Here is a 20,426-nt window from a genome sequence, read left to right as displayed (position 1 = left end):
CATGTTGACTCACAAATGTTAGTCTTTTATTAACAGTCTCCTTAAAATTCTGAGCTAGCACTGGACGAATGATTGCAAATGGTTTATTGTCTCCTTCAGTTTCTTATTAAATCTCACGTCACTAATGAGACACTTTAAACAACAGCCTGTAGTGAATCTGGGTACTGGGATTTAAGGAGGAAGGAGATGAGAGCTTTACTTGGATGCCTCCCACACTGACTCATTTGCTTCCTTCCCAGCCTCACATTTGCCAGCTTCCCAGTGCCCCTGTCAGTGAGGAGGTAGCTGCTGGCCACAGAAGGCTGGGCACAAAGCCTGGTTGGTTTGTTATGTGCCACAATTTGCAGCTGCCAACCTTGGGCATCACTGATCAAAAATGCATGAATGTTCTCTGGCCTCCATCTCTCTGATCTCTGGGATCTTCCCATTTCCAGAATCTTACCTCTGCAGGATTTTCACCCTCCCCTTTCCAGCCCCGCTTCTTTCTGAGATAGCTGTTTCTTTTTGGGGGTATTTCTTTTCACCCTCCTTGGCTTTCTGGACACCCAAGCCCATGTTTCTAAACTAAATAGTCCAGATGCAGAAGCACAGCATGTGATCACCCTTAGAGCAGGTGATTCAGTTTCCTGTATCTCAGTCMCTGGAGGATTGAGGACATGCAGCTTTTGATTAGTCTGGGCATTACAAAAAATTGCAACAAGTTCGTACTAGTTGCAGTTAGCAAGTAGGAGAGTACTGCTCAAGTGTTCCAAATTCAGTCTGGAAAATTGTGTCTCTCCCTCTGTCCCCAGCTCCTACAGCTAATTGCCTGAATGTCAATTTAGCATTTTAATTAGGAAAGAATTTTACCTAAGGCATTGGGGTAAAGCAATAATAGGTAAAGAAAACAAAATGAAATTTATTGTATTAGGATTTTCCTGCATGTAAAATTTAGAGTGCTAAAATAGTCACGTACATACCCAGAAAGCTTATTAGGTCCAAATTTTCCTTATTCAAGTTTCCCTACTTCAGAGCAGAACAAATAAACAGAATTATTATAAATATGTATATGTGTAGATTTTAGAAAGTGATTATTTCTAGTCAGTATTAAGATTCTTATAATTCTAGTTTCATTTTTGATTCAGATTTTAGGATGGAAATCAGAGACAGAGTYTTTGGCCCATATGAAGTGCCAGAACTCTGCTAACTTAAACAAAACTCCAGCAACTCAAACTCTGTTTGATTGCCAGGATTGGAACATTGAAAAGAATAAAATGGTTTCCTTTCTCTTAGTCCAGTTGAGCTGTATACACAGTCAATAATTGTTGGTTTGATCAGTGCTTGAAGTTTAGTAGTGTATAGTTGTTAAGTTACATTTATTTTTGAAGTGATGGATGCCAGCACTTCTTGTAAGTAAGGACTCAAGGTATGAGTGCCTGTGGGAACTCAACAGTATCCATTGCTCTTAAATACATTCCAAATGGGAGAAGGTAGCAGGAGAATGCCTGTTTTTCATAGCTGCAAGATATTTCTGGTCTTGTGGTTGATGGTTGCTTCTGCCGTGAGAGGCGTGGATGACAGTGCCCATTATGTGAAACTCTTACTCATAATAACAGGATCTCACCTCTGCTTACAGTTCAAAGCTGGTTTGGACTTGGAACACAAAATGATGAAGTAAATAATTTACCTTTTTCTGAAAGCAAGACCTTGCCTCTCTGATTTGCTATGTCATCTTGTTCTCCGTTCCAGCTGTGCTGAATGATAGATCTGCTCCTGAGCCCAGAGCAAGGAGTACTAGCCATTAACAGCCAAGTCATTAACAGACCTGATGAAATAGTCTTGTCAAAACTGTTGCAGTTTCAATGTCTGTGTTTTGGTGATACTGGGAAAGCTTAAATAGTTGATGACAAGGTAGCCTGGGYGTTAACAGTGTAATGGTGTCATATTAAGAACGTAATATTGCAAACTTTTCTACAGAGTAGTTAAGTTATTCAGGATGTGCTTATAAAAGGCCATATTTGGAGACCCCCCTCTTTTAGAGCACAGTTTTACATATAGCAAGAAAATTGCCTTCACCCCATCAGAAGGGTAGCCTGATTATGGAAGTGTTTGTTACCAAAACCTCCATTTAATTTGGAAAAAAATATTCATATCTTTCTCTCCATCAGCAGGGCTTTGGTTGCTTTTTTTGTTTTTTTGGGGTTTTTTTGGGCTTTTTTTGGGTTTTTTTTGTTTTTTTGTTTGTTTTTTTTTTTGTTTGTTTGTTTGTTGTTTTTCCCAGTGAATAACACAGGAATATTCTGAAAGTTAAAACTTTGAAGGTTAGTGGCTGTATGAAAGGCTTCCCAAACATGTAGTTTTAAGAAGTTATGGCTGACTAGATGGTAGGAAGAAGTTTCAAAGAAGGACCTAATTAACAGATCACTGCTTCTGAAATGGCATGCTGTGAAAATTTAAGCCCCTCTACTTGTAGGCACAGAGAGTGAACTGCGCTGTACAGGTGGCAGAACAAGAAATACAAATTATGCATGTTTATATAGATTGAAGATTTGTGTAACTTGCTGGTTAGCATAGTTCCAGATCAAACGTTCATGACACACTAGCTTCAGTGAATAGTGATTTGAAATAACATCATTTAATGAGAAGAGGAAATAGAATGCTGTCTGTACAGCTTGATGAGAACACATCAATCTGAAGCTTGGAAAATCACTGTTCATACCTTAGAAATTAAAACCCAAAACACTTCCATGCCTTTCAACACAATGGAGCATTGCCAAAAAAGTTTCAAAAGGAGGAGGAAGGATGATGTTTTGTATTCTTAATGTTGCTTAATTCTTAAGTGCTTGCCAAATTTGAATGCATTTTTCCTCCTTGCCTTTTGAATATTTATCATGTTAGTATAAAATGATATGGCTTTTAAAATATATTATTATATAAAATTATATTAAAAGTTTCTGTTGCTTAGCCAGGAGGGTTGAAATGTAGAATAAGCATGGTATTTGTCACTGCTTATACYGTCGGTACCTTTTTATGAGAATGTCTAGAACTTGCCTCAGTTACCTTTTTAACCAAGAGGTTGGTGTTCATCATCTTCCAGTTTGTTCAGTTAAGTTTCTTGCTGACCACCTGTGTGGGTGGCACCTAAGAATATCTGTCTCTGGCATAAATCATCTTAGGGGTGATTTGTTGGGATGCTGATCTGTAAGCCTTGTATTCCAAGCACCAAAACCCCATTAAAAGGTAGGCTATAACAACCCTCTGCTATTCCCTGAAACTGTTTTGGGTCTTTCTGTGCTTTGTGTTTSGTTTCTGGAGCTTCTAAGCATTTTTAAATAAATACAAAACTATTTAATTTAGTTTCAGGATGTTTCTAATATGCTGGACTGTTTTATGAGTTCTAGTGTTTTGAATTAAGTAAGCTCTTCTAATATGGCTTGGAAATCCTGAATTAAACAAATTGTTAAATTATTTGGATTGTTCTAATTTTTTTTTTAATTGAAGTTTGATATTACTGGAGTCATTAGATCCTACTTTTCTGATGGTTTTACCAATGCTTCTATTAATAGACCCCGAGACTGGTTGAGACTAGAAACAAATTTCTCTGTGGACAATTTTGGAATAGTCTTTCCTAAGAGTAGCAGCTTTTTGTGGAGAAGAAACTGAGGCCAGGACATAGGTCTTCATTGGTACTCTCCTCTAGTTACTTAAAAATGTTTTCTTGATTGGCATGCAGACTTTTGGTTCTCCTTCCGTAAGCAGGCAAGGGACAAGCCAAGGTATTTTGATGTTTTAGAAATTTCTTTGAAATGAACCATTAAAAGCCAGGGCTATGGGGGCTTTTTGTTTCTTTCTGTCATTTGCAAATCAGGAATGTATTTCTGTTGAACAATGTATTTTCTGTTGACAAAGTATTTCTATTAAGTGGCTACATAACTATTGCATTCATCCTGGTATCTGTGAGGAGTAAGCACACAAATAACTTGTTTAAATGGCAATCTGACTGAGATCGAATGTTTGCATATGTCATTCATATTTAACAACACTTGACACATATTTCTTTACACTRTCTGGTGTATATTTAAGATATTTAATAAGAAAATATTTAAGTCTGGTTTTAAGAATGTGGTACTGGTTGTCTCTATATTGTGAATAGTTCTGAAATAATTTTAGCTGATTTTTTTAATGGTTTGAACTAGTGCCTTTAACTTTTGCAGCTGTTACATTAGTTGCAGGCTCTTGTCACTGTGTAAGGATTTGGTGTTTGAAGAAATGCACAGCCATCTTCCAGGCTGCTCTGCAATGCATTTTTCTTTATTGACGTTTGGATATATCATTACCTGTTTTGTTTCTAAGCACTAATATGTGTTTTTAATTTAAGTGATCAGTTCACTGCTACCAACATAGGCTGMTGAATCAGATATACTAAATGATGAGCAGAAGGGGTTAATTTTGGATACATTTTCATTTACTTGTCAAAAAACCCTTGCAGTATTTCTTTGTATGTATTCCATTTATTTAATGTACATATACCTTCAGGTGTAGTAAGTCAAGCCCATAAAAGAGTATTTTGAAAAAATACCGACATTTGATTAACTCTGACTATTTTGGTAGTTGTTGATATGCTATCATACTCCTATGTTTGATTGGGAAAATATTGTCAGAGACATCATTGCTCCAGGTTTGTAAATGCAGTTTTGTACTTTTTCCAGTGATCACTGTAGTATGAAGCTGTATCACCAATCTTTTAATCTTCAAAATATTGTGCAGTGAACAATACCAAACTCAAGGTTCTGAATCATAGTGACCAGAAGGGGTTTTGCTTTGTTCTAAGATGAAGTACTACAGAAGCGAAGAATATTRCTTATGTTACTAATTCTGTTAATTTTTTATATGATCTACTGTTATAGCTTCTGCTACATTTGAAGATTTTCAAATCCGGCCCCATGCTCTGTTTGTTCATTCATACCGAGCTCCAGCCTTTTGTGACCATTGTGGAGAGATGCTGTGGGGGCTGGTGCGTCAGGGACTCAAATGTGAAGGTAAGCTGCAGTGAGATGCATTTTTTGGTCTAAAGAAGACACTTGTCCATTCCACTTCTATGGGTTTTGTCTAATGCTGCTTTTAAATTGGTTAGAGACAGTAAGAACTATCAAAGTAATTAACTGATTAAAGAACTAGTCTTTTTGACTCCTCTGAGGTCTCTTAGATATGATTCTGTAACCTTGAATCTGAAAAAAATTGGTCAAAATGTATTTCTAAGAAAAGGCTGTGTGTTGTACTCCTCCCTTAGGGTTCTTAATGAGCTTGTGAATCATTCTGTATTTCAGTAATTCAGGTTATTTGCTGTCAATCCATATGAGGTAGTAATAGCTAAGGTTTCTCATTTTGCTGCACCTCTTTGACTTGTGGTAGACTGAATCCAACAGAACATACCATTTGCAGTTAAAGACTTCTTGCCTCCCAAGTGCTGGTCAGAGAAATTTCCTGCACTTTGTGACCATAGATTGTGAAAATTCAAAGAAAAACCACTGGTTGTACGAATGTCTGTTTGGGGCTGATAACACTTTTGCTCTAAAAATTTGCTAGAATRTAAGAGCAGAGTAGAGGGAAAAGGTTTAATTAAAAAATAAGGCTAGTGTTTTTGAATTTGTGTTGTTTTTGAAAAAATCCAAAATAATTTGCTATTTTRAGTAATAAACCATAATTGTATGGTTTTAAATTTCTCTTTCCAGGATGTGGTCTAAACTACCATAAGAGATGTGCATTTAAAATTCCTAATAACTGCAGTGGTGTACGGAAAAGACGCCTGTCAAATGTGTCCCTAACAGGACTGAGCACCATTCGTACAGTTTCTGCAGAACCCTCACCCAGCGTGACGGATGAAGCCCTTCTGGTATGGGATTCTCTAGCTGTAGGCACCATGGGAGGAGCTAAGAAACAATGACATTTAGTGCTGTAGAATCTGGTTTTGCCTGTTACAGACTACAGAGGTGGGTGGTATGGAAATTATAAAGAGGAGGCATCTTGATGCAAAAGGGAGGTCACCAGTTTAAGGTATGTGGGTTTAAGGTATGTGCCACTTCTGATACTCCCAGGAGTCTCCTCCTTTTTCAAGAATTAGGTTATTTTTTTGATCTAAAACTGCCACCCATGCTAATATAATTAGCTGGATCTTGGAGAATCTCTTCAAGAAGAAGCTGAATTTCTTCTGTGTCGGACCATTATTTCCCTTGGCCTATTAAATAGGAAAGGTTTGCCTCATTAGAACACTGTGACCCAGACACCACAGTATTAAACTGAGTATCTGTCACAGTCAGGGCTGTAGTTAATTAGTTGGAGCCAGTGTATTTAGCGTGTTTCTGAGTTGTCAGAAGAATGTGGGAGAAATCTCCATTAGATCCTTAAAGGGCTCTTTGTAGTGAATGTGTGTATATGCCTGTATATATACATGTAGATATATATGTAGATGTACAATATACACAAAAGCACACAAATATATGGTATACTTGTATATGCATTAATATATTAGTTTTCCAAATTGAAAACAAGTCTTCTGAGAATAAAATGTTGATTTGAGTAACGACAATGATACCTGCTTTTCATTTTTGACATGTTTGTTCTTTTCAGCATTCGTGGTCAAAATATACTTGAATAGTTAAGGTTTTACACAGTGTGCAAATGAATCCACTCCTAAGTGAAAGTTTTGAAAACCTTAAGGTTTAAAAGAGAGGAAAGAATTTTATAAGTACACACAACAATTATCATGTTTTCCTCTCAATTAGAATATTAAACTTATTAAACTTGACATACTAAAAGGACACTATTGCAAATTATGTAGACCTGGTGTTAGATGCAGTACCATTGACGAACCATAATTATGTACTTATGCTACTGATTATCATTAGTCTAAAGCTACTTGGAAATTAAGGTTAACATTATGAATCTGTATTTTTAATTGAAAAGCTGCATAAATGAGTAAGGTGCTTAAGTTCTGCAAACTACAGCAACAAATGTTTACAGATTAATCATAATTCTCAGCAGGTTGTTTCAGAAATTACTTAGGCCAAGGCAGAAAATTTTGAGCAAGGCTAGGCCTAATTCTGATCCTTTTTTTTTAAATTTCAGTTAAAAAAAYGGTGTGAGTGAGCATCCTGGTATACCCTCTGTAAATATTCAGTGCACTGTGCAGTTAAGATATAGCAAAAAATTTTCAATTAGAAAGCATTTTCAATTGTATGACTGCATTGTTTACTGATACATTCTTATATGAAATGCCTATCGTGCAAAGCTATATATTTAAAAAAGGTTAAAAGTATTAAAATTGCTGGTGAAGAAATGCAGTAAGTGTCATCCATACTGCACGCTATACTTGTTTGAGAACATCACATTTGTGCACACATGTGCATGCACAAAGAAAATACATTTACAGTAGGTAAAGGGAAGGGATGGGCATTAGCCTAAAGAAAACAAATAGTTTTCTTATTTAATGAAATCATGGTATCATTTACCAGATTTTCACAAATGCACTCACATTACTGCTTCTGTATGTCTTTTGTTCTGTTTAGTTTTTTTTTCTATTGAATGTATTTCCATTCCTGTGCCCCACCCCACCTTTTTTAAGTGGCATAAGCTTTGTCAGTTTTTATGTACCCAATCTGTCCTTTGGACTCAATTGTTTGGCACTACTTGTGAGATAAGTTTTATGGCAGTTTATATGGTGATACCAATCAAACCATTCACTTTGGAAAGTCTTTCATTTTTCTAGTCTGTGTGAATATACTAAAAAAAAATCACCCTTGTTCATGAAGTGTATCATTCATTACTAATATTGATGCGTCATTTTAATCACTGCTAACAAAATGTAACCTCTGTTTGGGAGCACTGAATTCAGTCAGATATCTATCAGTTCTTTAAATCGGACTAAAATAAATGTATTTCTACCCCTAATTACTATATAGAGTCAGAGCAGTTGAGAGAGAATAATTCCTGGASATCTTTGATAGATTTAATTACCCAACTGAGGTAGTTTCGGGTTTTTTTGTTGATGTTGTGTGCACTAAAAGGAGACACAGCATGCAAGGCTGCTTTCTGGAAAAATGGCACTTATAAAGTGAATGAGTTATGCCCTAGGTCATTAAAAATCTTTGAGACAGGATAATGTTGAATCATGCAAAATGTACCTGTACTTTAATTATCCTTGCATAGGGAGCCACCATGCACAGAAGCCATTTCAGTTTGGGTATAAATGTTTTCATTAGACAATAAAGCATTTCATTTGAGCTGAGAATTCGAAGGGGAATATATTTGGGTACAGCTTTAAAAATCTACCTCCAAAGAATAAAATCTTATTTTGATTCTTAACTTAGTAATATAAAACTCACCAACAGAAATGCTAAAAACAAAGTAGAAGTAGCAGATTTTTACATGTCACAGCTCAAATGTGGTTCTTCTGCATTTATCCTGTTACAAAGAATGAGAGTATAATATCCCACATTCATGCTTGCTTCTAAAATAATGTTATTTTCTGTCTTTTTCTCCCCCTTATTTCTTTGCTCTGTTTTTAATTCTTTCCAACTTCCTGTCAGTCTCCTGTCAGCCCTGGCTATGAGGTATGTACTGAATTTACTCCCTACTATGCTATCAGCAACGTCCTCTTTTGTAATTATCAGTATGAATATGAAGCCACGCAGGAATTAAATCAGATTAAGTGAAGTCCAGATTCCAAAGTGAGAGTCGTTATATTAAACAGTAAAATTAATGAACATTTAAGATTTTCAACACAAAGTGACTTTTTAATTTCTTAGGCTTGACAGAGATTATTGATTAGACAGAAGCCCTATTTAATACTGGTAATGCATGGGAAAAAAATTTAACTTTATTTTCAGGACTTGGGAATTTGCTGGAGTAATGTAGAAAATAAACATTTTATTTTTAACCTTAACAAACTTCACTTTCAAGTGCTCACCAGCAATAAACTTCTAATACCATACTACCACATACCATTGTGGTAGCTCATTCTTTCAGACTACAATTGAACTAAGAAAAACCCAAAATAATCTAGGATTCTATATTTCTGTGGAAAAAGCCATGAATGGTATAAAATGAGTTCCAGCTTTATATAAAAAGAGTATCAAGTCTAAATGAGAAAACAATATTATTTTTTTAAGTGTAGGATTCATATCAGAGTTTTTTCTCTTTGACTTTCAGTATGGATTTTCCAAAGAAGTTTTGTTTGTGTTTAAACTTTCAAAAGCTTTTGAAACTAAGAAATATTGGCATCTTTCCCTTGCAGCATGTATTTGGGATGCAGCCAGACAAGAGCAGGCTTTGCAAATGTTTCCCATTTCAGAAATACTGCATAGTTAGTCTGGGGAATGTTTTGTTATGCTAAAATGAAGATTCCCATGGCCAAACATCTATCTCTTTGAAAGAAATAGCTTTATTTCCTGTAATCATAGAGGGGTTTAGGTTGGAAGGGACCTTAAAAATCATCTGGTTCCAACTCCCTGCCATGGTCAGGGTCATCGTCCACTAGACCAGTTGCTCAAAGCCCCTCTGAACACTTCCAGGGATAAAGTCTGTATTTCTTCCAAAAACACATACATTCTTATTGTGTGCCCTGGAATTCCAGCTCCACAGAATATCCATAAAGCAATACAAGCAGGCATATATGAAGACCAATTTTTATAATATTGAAGATAATTGTCTTTGAAGTATGGTGCTGTCTGAAAACTGATGACTCCACCAATCTGACTGATTATGGATTACCATAAAATAGCAGTAATTAAAGGTAGTAGGTAAAAAAAAAAAAGGTATTTTGAGGAAAAACAAAATTGTATTTCTCCTGTGAAAAGGAAACATGCTAGGTTTTGCTTCAAAATACATGTATATGACACAATAGAATTTAATTTATATTTTTTTATATATTTCCATTATTTTGGTAAGTTTTACTTGTTTTCTAGAAGCAATGAATGTTAATGTAGTAAGGTTATTTTATGGACACATTTGAAGTGAATTTTTCAGAAAAACTAGTTGAGCTTTGCATTTAAAATAGGAATGATGAGTGTTATGGGGCATGGGTAAGTGGAATGTTACATACTGTCTTTTTGATGAAAAATCAGGAAATACAGTTATTGTTTGCTAAATAGTAAAAAATTTTAAATGTAAATAGTTTTAGTTAAAAATACTATTTCTGTATTGCTGACARAATACAAAGCACCAGGTGTTGCTTGCCTCTGTAGATTTGTTATAAGCAGAGCTGGCTTGAGGCTTTTTAGCTATATATAGAAGAGTGATTCTGCAGAACTAGGGCAGTAGACTCTCTGGGAGGGAATTGTCTTGAGTCGTAGGTGGCCATTTTCTATTTCTTCCTTCACACCCAACACTTAATAGGGTCCCCTTTTGTCTTATCCCACTGAAATAAGGAGTCATTGTTTCCAGTGACTGAGAAATACCCACTCGAAGAAGCTTTTGTTTTCCACACTCCTACAGAAGATGTGTCTCCTTTTCCTACTTTCAGTCCCTACAGAGTCTTGTATGCCTCCCTAACTCACTGAATTGGAAAAAAAAAGGGGCTTTGAGAGAAGGATAAAAGAGCTGGGGTGCTGCAGCTGAGAGCATCTTGGTGCCTTAAACCACTTGTAATTAGAAGTCCTTTTCTAATGGCTGAGGAGAGTTCTTCAGAGCAAAATTAATATTTTCTTTTGAGGACACTTGAGTTAACTGTGAATTAATACCGTTCTGTTTTATTCTTATCACCCTCAAGTTATCTTTCCATGCTCTGGTGATACRCACTGCACATTCCTCTGTGTCTTAATGGGAACTTTTATTCACTGTTCTTATATGTATAATAAAAAATATGCTRTGTTGGGTTGTGCTCGAATTTGCTCCAAAATCTAGAGTTTATTTTAAAATAACAGAAGGTGAAATAGAATCTTTGAGTTTATAAGACCAATCCTAAGTCATGTTCACATTGATTTAGTACCAGATCTATCAGGTGAATATAGGGTTATACAGTAAGCAGAACTAAGAACTTAGTGAATCTGACACTGAAGGTTGAATATTTAAATAGGAATTTAAATGATTTCCACAATCTTTTTTGTATTTTTTTTTTTAGTTTGCCTGCCTTTTTACAATAATTTGTAATAGTGAAACATGCTAAAAGTAAAAAAAAATATTTCAAATGTAGTTCTCTTTTTTCTCAAAGTGTTACATTGATGTTGATATATGAGTGTCTATAACATTCAAAGTTTGGCTGAACGCTGACTTTTAAATCATTCTTGGATACAGAAGGTAGATTTGGACCAGCTTACCTTACACACTGATGTGCCATAAAATAATAGGGGTTCCAGTACTACCTGCSATGCCCTAAATGCTGTAGAAATGTATTTATTGTAACTAATGCAAACTACATTTGTGCTTTTCTGGCCTAGTTTGCCCCAAGATGATTGTTTCAGAGGTTCATTACAACTAGATAAGATATAAAAGATGATCAAGCCAATAGTTTCAAGTTACAAAGCGCATAGTTAGGAAACCATTAAATGTTGCATCAGTTGTGCGCCTAATATTTTCTAAATATCTAGGAAGATGTGTAGAAGGGAAAATGATAAACAGCTTAAGATGTACATGTTGCAAAACTTCATATGTGCTGCTGTGATATTTTTGAATGAAATTGTTAGTGATCACTGAAGTTTGATGGGTATTCACTCTTCAGCTTGGAAGAGGAGAGAGGTTCAGGTTGGTTTTGTGATCAGGTAATTGCCACTTGTTCTTAGATCACCTCTTTTGTTGTCTGCTTATGACCTTACATCTTGGGTCACCGTGGCATAAACTGGGGATTTGCAGATGCTCTCTGACTGTAAGAGTAGGAATTCTTCAGGAGTGTGTGGTACATCTAAGGAAACTTAGTAGCTAAGTTCTTGTAGTTTCAAAGTCCTAGCAAAAGTGTTTGCATGTATTGAAAATTGCAAATGCTGCAGCACACATTTTACTTCCCTATCTCAGACATCATTCTTGTTAGTTTGGGTTATTGTGAGTTGGTAAAAGTTCACAAAATGTTATTTGTGTTTTGAGGAATAATGGCAATCGACACAACCTTTTATATCTGCTTACATGGTCCAGTGTGTTCAGTGGTACTTTCCCTCGCTTCTCATGCATAATATTGCTTTTCTGTATTGGTAACATAGTAGTGTCCCCAAACTTACTTTAAGCCTTACCGAATAGGTTTGTGTAGATCTCCTCTGTCCAATGCCAAAACTTTCCTAAATGGTGTCTGTGGTTAAGCCTAAAGATGTGCTGGTAATGCCTGATTTGGTAAAGATGGTTATGTAGACAGTTTCAGATGAGACACAGTTACTCAGACACTGGGGAGAAAATAAAAAAGGCAATATTTGTATATCAGTCTTTGTACAATTTTGATTCATTCTATTGGATGGGTTTTGTACTGAATTATAATTTGGCTCTGACACCTTTTGTATCATCATGTGTGCTCCCCTGCCCCCTCCCTTTTTTCTTAATTAGCTTTTTTCAGCAGGCATAACGAAGCTGACAAATTTGACTTCTGATGCAGGCATTCTAATACTGCAAGAGACTTCCATGAAAATAATTTAGTTACTATGCTCAAAATTATGAAGYCCATGATACAAGATCAAGCTAAACCTGTTTAAAACTATTTTTGAAGGAACTTGTGTCTGTAAGATGCTGGAAAAGCTTTGTGCTACGTAAGTCATACTATGCCTGCTGGTATTAGCAAATTATTTGTCTAGAAAGGGCTTTTGTTGTGGGAATTCCCTGGTTCTGAGAAGTCAGCATAGTCCCACAATGCCTGCTGAAACCCAGTAATCTTCTCTTGCTACTTTTCAAAATAAGACAGGTTACAGACAGAGCATTCAAACCACTGTCTGCTGCTRTAGATGTCTGAGTAGAAGAACGGCGTACATAATAATTTCCATCTGTGGGTAGTTTAATATTAACAGCTTTTACTGAAGTCAGTTCTTTGATATGTTTACACATGTGAAAGTGAAATGTTTTTCAGACCATAGCTATCTTACTGTGGTGCTTATAGGATTAAATCATACACTTGACTTAAAGAGTGCAAGAAGCCTTGAAAGACAACACAGTTGATTGCAGTCTAAGTGTGGTATTTCAGTATATTTAACTGAAGATTTGTTTCATTGAAGTCTCTTAATTACCCTCACATAGTTTAATTTGTAAAAGAAAGACAACATTTGCATTGCGTTAAAAACAGAGTTCCTGTGATTACATAGATATCTAGCACCTCACTTGACACTAGCTTCCTGTGAAGAAATTGTGTGTGAACATATTAAGGCTTTATCTTCTATCTTTCACATGGGAAGGAAATGCATGTTTCARCAAGTCCGCTTCCACACTAAAAATGAAACTTTATGCAAACAGTTACTGCTGTTTGGTTTTTTGAAATGGACAAAATTTTTCTCTGTTGTCTGAGTAAATTAAAACCCCTAGCTCATAATCGTTTATTCTTTTTTAAGGCAGACATTTCAAAATTGTAGGAATACTTTCATTATTTCTGAACATTAAGCTTTTTTGTAATGTTTTGTCAGAATCCCTGTGACATTTTTAGTGGGACTGTCAAAACCTTTAGAAGAAATAAAGCAAACAGCAGTCTCTTTTATGTTTTAGTTTAGCCCATGCAGCTGGATTGTAGAGCTGGCCCTTGTTCTTTGTTCCCAAGAGGCCATCTCTGTGTCCAAGCAGTCAGCTTTTATTGCTTCCCATTACTCCCTTCAACATCTCACTACAGTTTCTTTGATTTCTGTGCCTGAGGAATAGACGTGAATGCTACAAGACAGTCAAACTCATCCTTATAATAAGAGTGGCTGAATTCATTGGTGGGGAATCAGTATTTATTTCCATTTCTTAATTGCATTTTGCAGTGTATTTGGACAAGGTAGAAAAGACAGGAAAGATCTGCTGAGCTGTATTTACCTTTGGGGGCCTGTTTTCTTCCTGCAATTACTGTACAATGATTTTATGCTTCAGGCTAATGTACACAAATTGTTGTGTGTTCTATTAGCTTTCAACAAAGCTCACCAGARCTCACATGAGAGGCTTCACTATATTCTAAAAATTTAAGAAATTGAGCAAGARGGAGAAGCAAGGCATCAGCTAAATAAAAATCATGAGGAATGCCCCATGTTGGGGAAAAGATTGGCACATCTTCCTTCTTTGAATTAAAAAAAAAATAAGAATCAGCAAACTGGATTCTATTAGGTATTCTCATAGTTAAAGCACAATTGAAATATCTGGATGTGATCAGTGTCGCTGGCTTGGTTGGACATTAGGTATTTTCATGTGTTTCTTGGTGTTTGTTGTCACTTGGACAATCATACTCTTGAGATGTTAAAGTATAGATTACCTGGGTGGGGTGGTTGTTCTAAAGGACTGTTCAGTATTTGGAGCTGTGCAGGCTGTTAGTTTCCATGGTGTAATCTRGTTAAGCAATCATTTCCTGGGAAGTTTCCAGACTTGCTGAGTCAGTAGTCTGGCTGACTACCAGGAAAAACTAATTTATCTTTCTAACAAACCAGGCATGCCAGCCAAAGGAGAAGGTGCTTTGTGGACGAGATTCTTGCTTTTCTTGTGAAAATAGGATAGTTCCTGGTTTCCTTTGCTTTCAGGGGCTTGAAATTGTGGCTGGAGTGCCAGAAATTAGAGCTGAGGGGTCTTGACAATAGTTCTGGACAATATTGGGAGGAGAAACTTTTCTGACAAGAGGGAGAAGGTACTCCTCCTTATAAGTCAGTCATCGGGGGTGTGGAAGATGCTCCAGCGGCTGCTGCCATGAGTTATCTGTCACCAGCTTCCTTTCCCCTGCTACCTCTGACAGGACCCAGGGGGCTCGTGGCCTCTGCCTGGAAGAGGGAGGGAGTGGAGTCAGCATATCAGGCCTGGGCATGCAGGAGTGAGACCAGATCCATGAGTTCTGATGTCTTTTCCAGCATGGCAGAAGGTGAAACTCAGCTTTGCCTCGTGACCTGAGGGCACTGTAAGTTGGGAATTGCTGGTGCATTACATGCTGTGCTACGCTGCTGGCACATAGCAGCCCAGCACTTGTAGAATGGCAAAGAAAAGCTGAAATACTTTTCTCTGTAAATTGGACTTGAAGACTGACATCTTATAGTAGGTTTTCAGGACTTTATCTTTTGTTTGCTATCCATTACTGCTTGAGCTGTAGAGAGCACTTGTGGTTACTAACAAAATCTTAGTTATCTGTTCTGGAACACAACTTGGCAGGCATATGAAATGAGACTTGAAATCAATATTTCAGAAATGATAACTGTACATTGACCAGTATAAATTTTGAGAAAAAAAACCATACCAAACAATAGGACGAAAGTTTTATTAGTGGTACCTCTATTTGATCAAGTTTGATGGCATGATGAGTAACTGTTTCAGATTTATCTCAGAAAGAATCAACTCAATGTAGAGCATCTAGAATTCACTCTTTGTTCAACCTGACATTTTTTCAGAAACATATACTAGCACATTAAAACTAAAAAATTTGCCATCAAACTGAGCCAAAAATATAGCAAATAATTTGTCCCATACTTGAACTGTACCACACCTGAGATTTGATCAGACATCTAGGTCAGAACCAAGGCTGTAGGGAAGACTGTCTCTCTCTGTTAATCATAACTGCCCAAGATTAGTCTTAGTACATTTTAGCAACACTACTGCAAGGCATTTGGTGAGGAAAGCTGGGCCAAACCAGCTTTCTAAAATCCTTTCAGAATGAAGTCACCTTGATATAAGTAATTTGGACTTTGCTTTTAGCAGTGTTCAGTTGCCAATAATTTTTGATTAGGCAATAATTTGGAAAATGAAGGCAAAAAGTGATGATAGAAAACAGATTTACTTTAGATGATACTAGGAGTCTTAAGAGATGATAGCATTAGGAGATATTTGGATCCCTGGTACTGCAGACAAGTAATTTTGTCAAGAAATAGCTCTAGTGGTAAGAATGGTAAACTGAAATATTTGTTTCAGTGATATAATGAAAGTAAGCAATAGAACTCTTCTGCTTGCATATTCTCACTCGTTTTCAGTTAACTTCATGTTAAGAGACGTTAGTGCCACTACATGAGAAAAGTCCACCAAATGTCCAGATTCAGGAGAGAGAAGTGCTGTGACTAACGCATTGCAAGGAGCAATTAGAATTAAGGAAAACCCTTTAGGAATTATTTTATTCATAAAGAAATATTTACATTAAAATGTAGTATGCCACGAGTAAAGCTCTTCTGGTGGGCACTGAAGAGCAAACCCAGGGCTAGGTATCTGATCATAGGGTAGGGTTCAGGCTGTAACTTGTAAGGCACTGAGCTAGGACTATGAAGTAGCATCAGTCTGGACCAAAATTGTTCCTATTTTATACAAGCATAAAACTGAGAGGACTGCATCTCTATTTCTCACTGTCCTTGTGAGTTTTGTCCTGTCCACAAACACTGAGGGCCATAATTTCCACGTGGCTTGCATTAGCTGAGCAATGCAGTTTGTGCAGAATATTTGGCTCCTTCTTCTGTCCTAATGGTCTTTTGCCTTCCCTATTACAGGCCTATTCATGTTGACTTCATAAGACTTACTAAAATCTGCCTTAGAATTAGGCAAATTTTATTGCTAGTTAACAAATATTAAATAAATTTAATCTTAAATTGAGACTGATTAGTTCTTCGGGGTTTTTTAATATGCGTAAGTGCTTTGCAGAGCATGAAGATTTAAACCTCAAGAAATAAACCCATAATATCAGAGTATGTRCTCAGACTTCTTCCACTATTATTTGTGATAAAGAAAATACACATGCTCTCTTATACTTCTTTCAATCTAGTTTATTTTTTATTGACCACATGTACCTGGCTCATACCATGTATTTTGCATATTTTTCCTTTATTTAAAAGAACTGCATTAGTACAGTGGATCTTTATGATTCTTGAAAAGACACCTAATTCTACAGTATAACCAAAAGAATTTATCTTCAYGGCAAGAAATCTATCTGAACATCATAAGGAAGAATTTTTTTTCCCCCTGGCAAGCACCCTGTAAAGGCAAAGCCTGAAACTAACTCCTTAGGTTTTTCTGCCATTAAAATGACTTTTCRATTGCTTTTTACTCCAAAAGTCTCTTACAGAAACATATTTTTCTATATTTTGGTGACGGGGAAATAGTAATCAAGCAACCTTCTCAGATGGATGATTTCCTATAATKTTATGTGTTTGAATCTAAGTAGTTTTTCAAGTTAATGTCTGTCTGAAGCTACAGCTGTTGCAGTTTTTGAACACTGCAGGCTCACTGTGAATATTTTGTTTTTTAGCCTTCAGTTATCAGATTATTTGCAGATGATCATGAGAAGATGCTGAGTTTTAAATAATTAAGCTGCATTYTCTCACTTTTTTTTCTCCTTTCACTGTTAATTGTGGTTGTAGTTTGCTTGTTTGTCAAGGGCAAGTATTAGGAGAAAGCAGTTTTCTGAATGAGTTGTTTTCTGAGGTAGTTATCACATGTACATCTAAATGAATTTAGTAGAGAAAATAAGGTAACTCTTATCTTCCAGGAGTTCTTTGGGTTTCATACCTTAAACTGAATCTCACTTCATACATATATGTAATAGGTATTTACATATACAGACACACACACATTTAAATACCTATTGTGATCTATTTTGCATAATCTAAATGTGATAAGGCTAGTGATAGCAAAAACTATAAATAAAGGGAATAGAAAATACTAATCCTTTTTCTATCATTAACCTGCCTGGACACTGAATAAGGTAACAATTTTTTTAATGCTTACAAAAAATACAGTCTTTCAAAGCTACCTTTGATAKAAAAGAGAAAATAAGAGAGGTAAAAAGGGTGTGTTTTTTATCAGATTGTAAAATGTTTTACTGAGAAATTTTGATATGCATTTTAATTTTGATTATTTTTTTTAATAAAGACTCTTTTCAGTAACAATGTAAAGTGTGAGATAGTAGTGTTGGCAAAGTTGTTGTTTGGTACCATTCAAATTTTTCAAAAGCAGTCAGAAGGGGGCTTGATGTATGTTGTATTAGTGTTTAAAGGCACTTACATCTTGTTCTTGAAACAAGGAAATATATTAATATGATATTCTTTTAAAAGTGAATACATATCTTCTTTTTATATATTTTACAGCAAAAAACACCGTCAGAATCATACACTGGGCGAGAGAAGAGGTCAAATTCACAGTCCTAYGTTGGACGACCTATTCAACTAGACAAGATTTTACTGTCCAAGGTTAAAGTGCCTCACACTTTCGTCATCCACTCCTACACACGTCCCACAGTTTGCCAGTACTGCAAGAAGCTTCTCAAAGGGCTTTTTAGACAGGGTTTGCAGTGCAAGGGTAAGTAAATGTCCTTTAGGAACATAAAAGCTATGCATAATGAAGTTAATAAATTAGTGTTTGAGTAGTTACTATGTRGTCTTATTCATGATTTCCTCATTGAACTGTCTAGGTGTAGGCACATGTGCAATTACACTGGATTAAGCTGCAGTCAAAATTACAGTAATTGGTATTCTGTAGGAGCTGGCTGAACAGCTGTTCATTCTTACCCTTTGGTGTATGTGCAGTAGCTCACATTTTTCATTCAGGTGTAAATGATCTTGTATTTGGCACAGGTAAACCTGTGCTTACAGCAGAATAGTTAACATAATGGACTGTATTCTTACATTCATTGTTTTCCATCTACAAACTCTTATGTGTCAATTGAAGCATGTGGCTGAGCCTCAGCAGTTCAGGGTTTTGGGGAAGTTGTAATGGAAGTAAAATWAGATGGGCTTGTATGAGAATTTAAACTCACATTGTTTCCGTGTGACTAATGTGCTCTCAAGTCTCGTGGCACTGGATACCTTGGTAGGTGCTGAAGTGAGTCAGGCCCCTTGGATGGGAGCCTAGATTGCTGGCTCACCTTAGCCAACCTCAGCCTGTAAACGCAAAGCATTGTGCATGCTGTGGGGTTGGAATGTTGGCTAATGGGTGCTTGAAATCACCTTCCTTCTCTTCAATGAATAATAGCTATCATAAAATTATCAGTATACTTTGTGTTGCTTCTTTGAACCCTTTAAGTTAAGGTGTGATTCTGATAGAATTTAACTAAAGCAAAATACTTATTAAGACATCACCTGCTTCAGTTCATTTTGAATCCTGGTGACCTAAGCAAATATTAACCTGATTTAAAAGAATAAATAAATAAAGARTTGTAGTTTGGCACTGCTGTACCTCTAGTTGGTTTCTGGATCAGTCTTAAATAATTACAAGGATATAGACAACCTTAGTATATCTTTTCTTTCCTGACTCTGCTTTTGCTGGTGTGTTATGAAGTTATAGTTCTTAGTTTAAGTAAAATATGTTCATAAACCAAAAGAAAAGAGTTCTCATGGCATCTAATGAAGTGCTACTTACACATCTGAAAGAAGTAAAAAAAAAAATTGAAAATTAGGGAAAGGATTGAAGGAACCTGCAGTTGCAAGCTGCCTAGAAGTTGCCTTAATATGTGAAGAACAAATTTCTTTTTCACTTAAAATTGTTGGCTAGGGTCCTCCTGTTTCAATTTTCAGTCATCAGTATTTGATATGTAGTCAGTCTCTTAAGCTGCAGCTGGCACACTGCAGCCCAGTCTGCTTCTTTCACTGGAAAAGGAGCTCTGGCTTTGCAGCCAAGCACTTGTGTCTCCTCATCACTCCCCTAGATGAGTTGAGCACCACTTTGGCTGCAGTAGTGCCACTCGACCAACTACCCTTGGAAATGCATTTTTTCCTTTCAGAAATGTGTTTCTAGCATCTTCATCCTGTCCCTTCCACTGACAGGCAGTGTGCAGCCAGGCTAGGACCCTCTCTGGACATATGACTTGGATTAATGAAATGATAGGGCTTGACATATATGGGTTGGATAGCAGGAAAAAATATAATTGTGTCACAGAAAAAGAAATAATTYAGCTGTATCCCTTTTTACTTAACAGACTGTAGATTCAACTGTCACAAACGCTGTGCTCCTAAAGTGCCAAATAATTGCCTGGGTGAAGTTGCCATTAATGGAGGTAAGTTGATTTAACAATTGTTCCTGTCATTGTTTAAGCCATCAGTTAAATAAAAGAGAAATATAAAACTGTGACGTGTACAAACACACATTTTTCCATTACTTGGGAGTGGCCTTTCCTCTGCAATATTTCTGTTGTATGTGGAAGATGCAGTGTGGAGGAAATGCTGTGAGTGGCTCATGCACCATCAGTTTGGAGTGTTTCTTCCAAATAGGTAGCACTGGGAGATAGGCTGAGCTCTGCAACAGAGGTGATGTCAGCAGCCAAATGGCTCTGTGATAAAGCCTGGTAAATGCAGAATGCCAGAGGAAAGCCAAAATCCACACATGTGAGAAGTTGGCACTGATTGATCAGAAGCACA

At 36.4% G+C, this 20,426-nt stretch overlaps 1 protein-coding gene across 1 annotated transcript in view; it reads left to right on the top strand.

Moving 5' to 3' along the window:
* PRKD1 (protein kinase D1) overlaps positions 1 to 20,426 on the top strand; it is a 112,595-nt gene that overhangs the window by 67,040 nt on the left and 25,129 nt on the right. Inside the window, exons 3-6 of the mRNA XM_057372285.1 lie at positions 4,887 to 5,018; positions 5,712 to 5,872; positions 18,162 to 18,372; positions 19,988 to 20,065. Of these exons, the coding sequence (XP_057228268.1) occupies positions 4,887 to 5,018; positions 5,712 to 5,872; positions 18,162 to 18,372; positions 19,988 to 20,065 (582 nt within the window). The remainder of the gene's footprint in view (positions 1 to 4,886; positions 5,019 to 5,711; positions 5,873 to 18,161; positions 18,373 to 19,987; positions 20,066 to 20,426) is intronic.

This window comes from Malurus melanocephalus, unplaced genomic scaffold (assembly GCF_030028575.1).
Source record: "Malurus melanocephalus ecotype Western Australia unplaced genomic scaffold, MMel_1.1 scaffold_0, whole genome shotgun sequence".
Classification (NCBI taxonomy): domain Eukaryota; kingdom Metazoa; phylum Chordata; class Aves; order Passeriformes; family Maluridae; genus Malurus; species Malurus melanocephalus.
The sequence above is the reverse complement of the archived record's forward strand: the minus strand, read 5'-3'. Positions and strand labels throughout refer to the sequence as shown.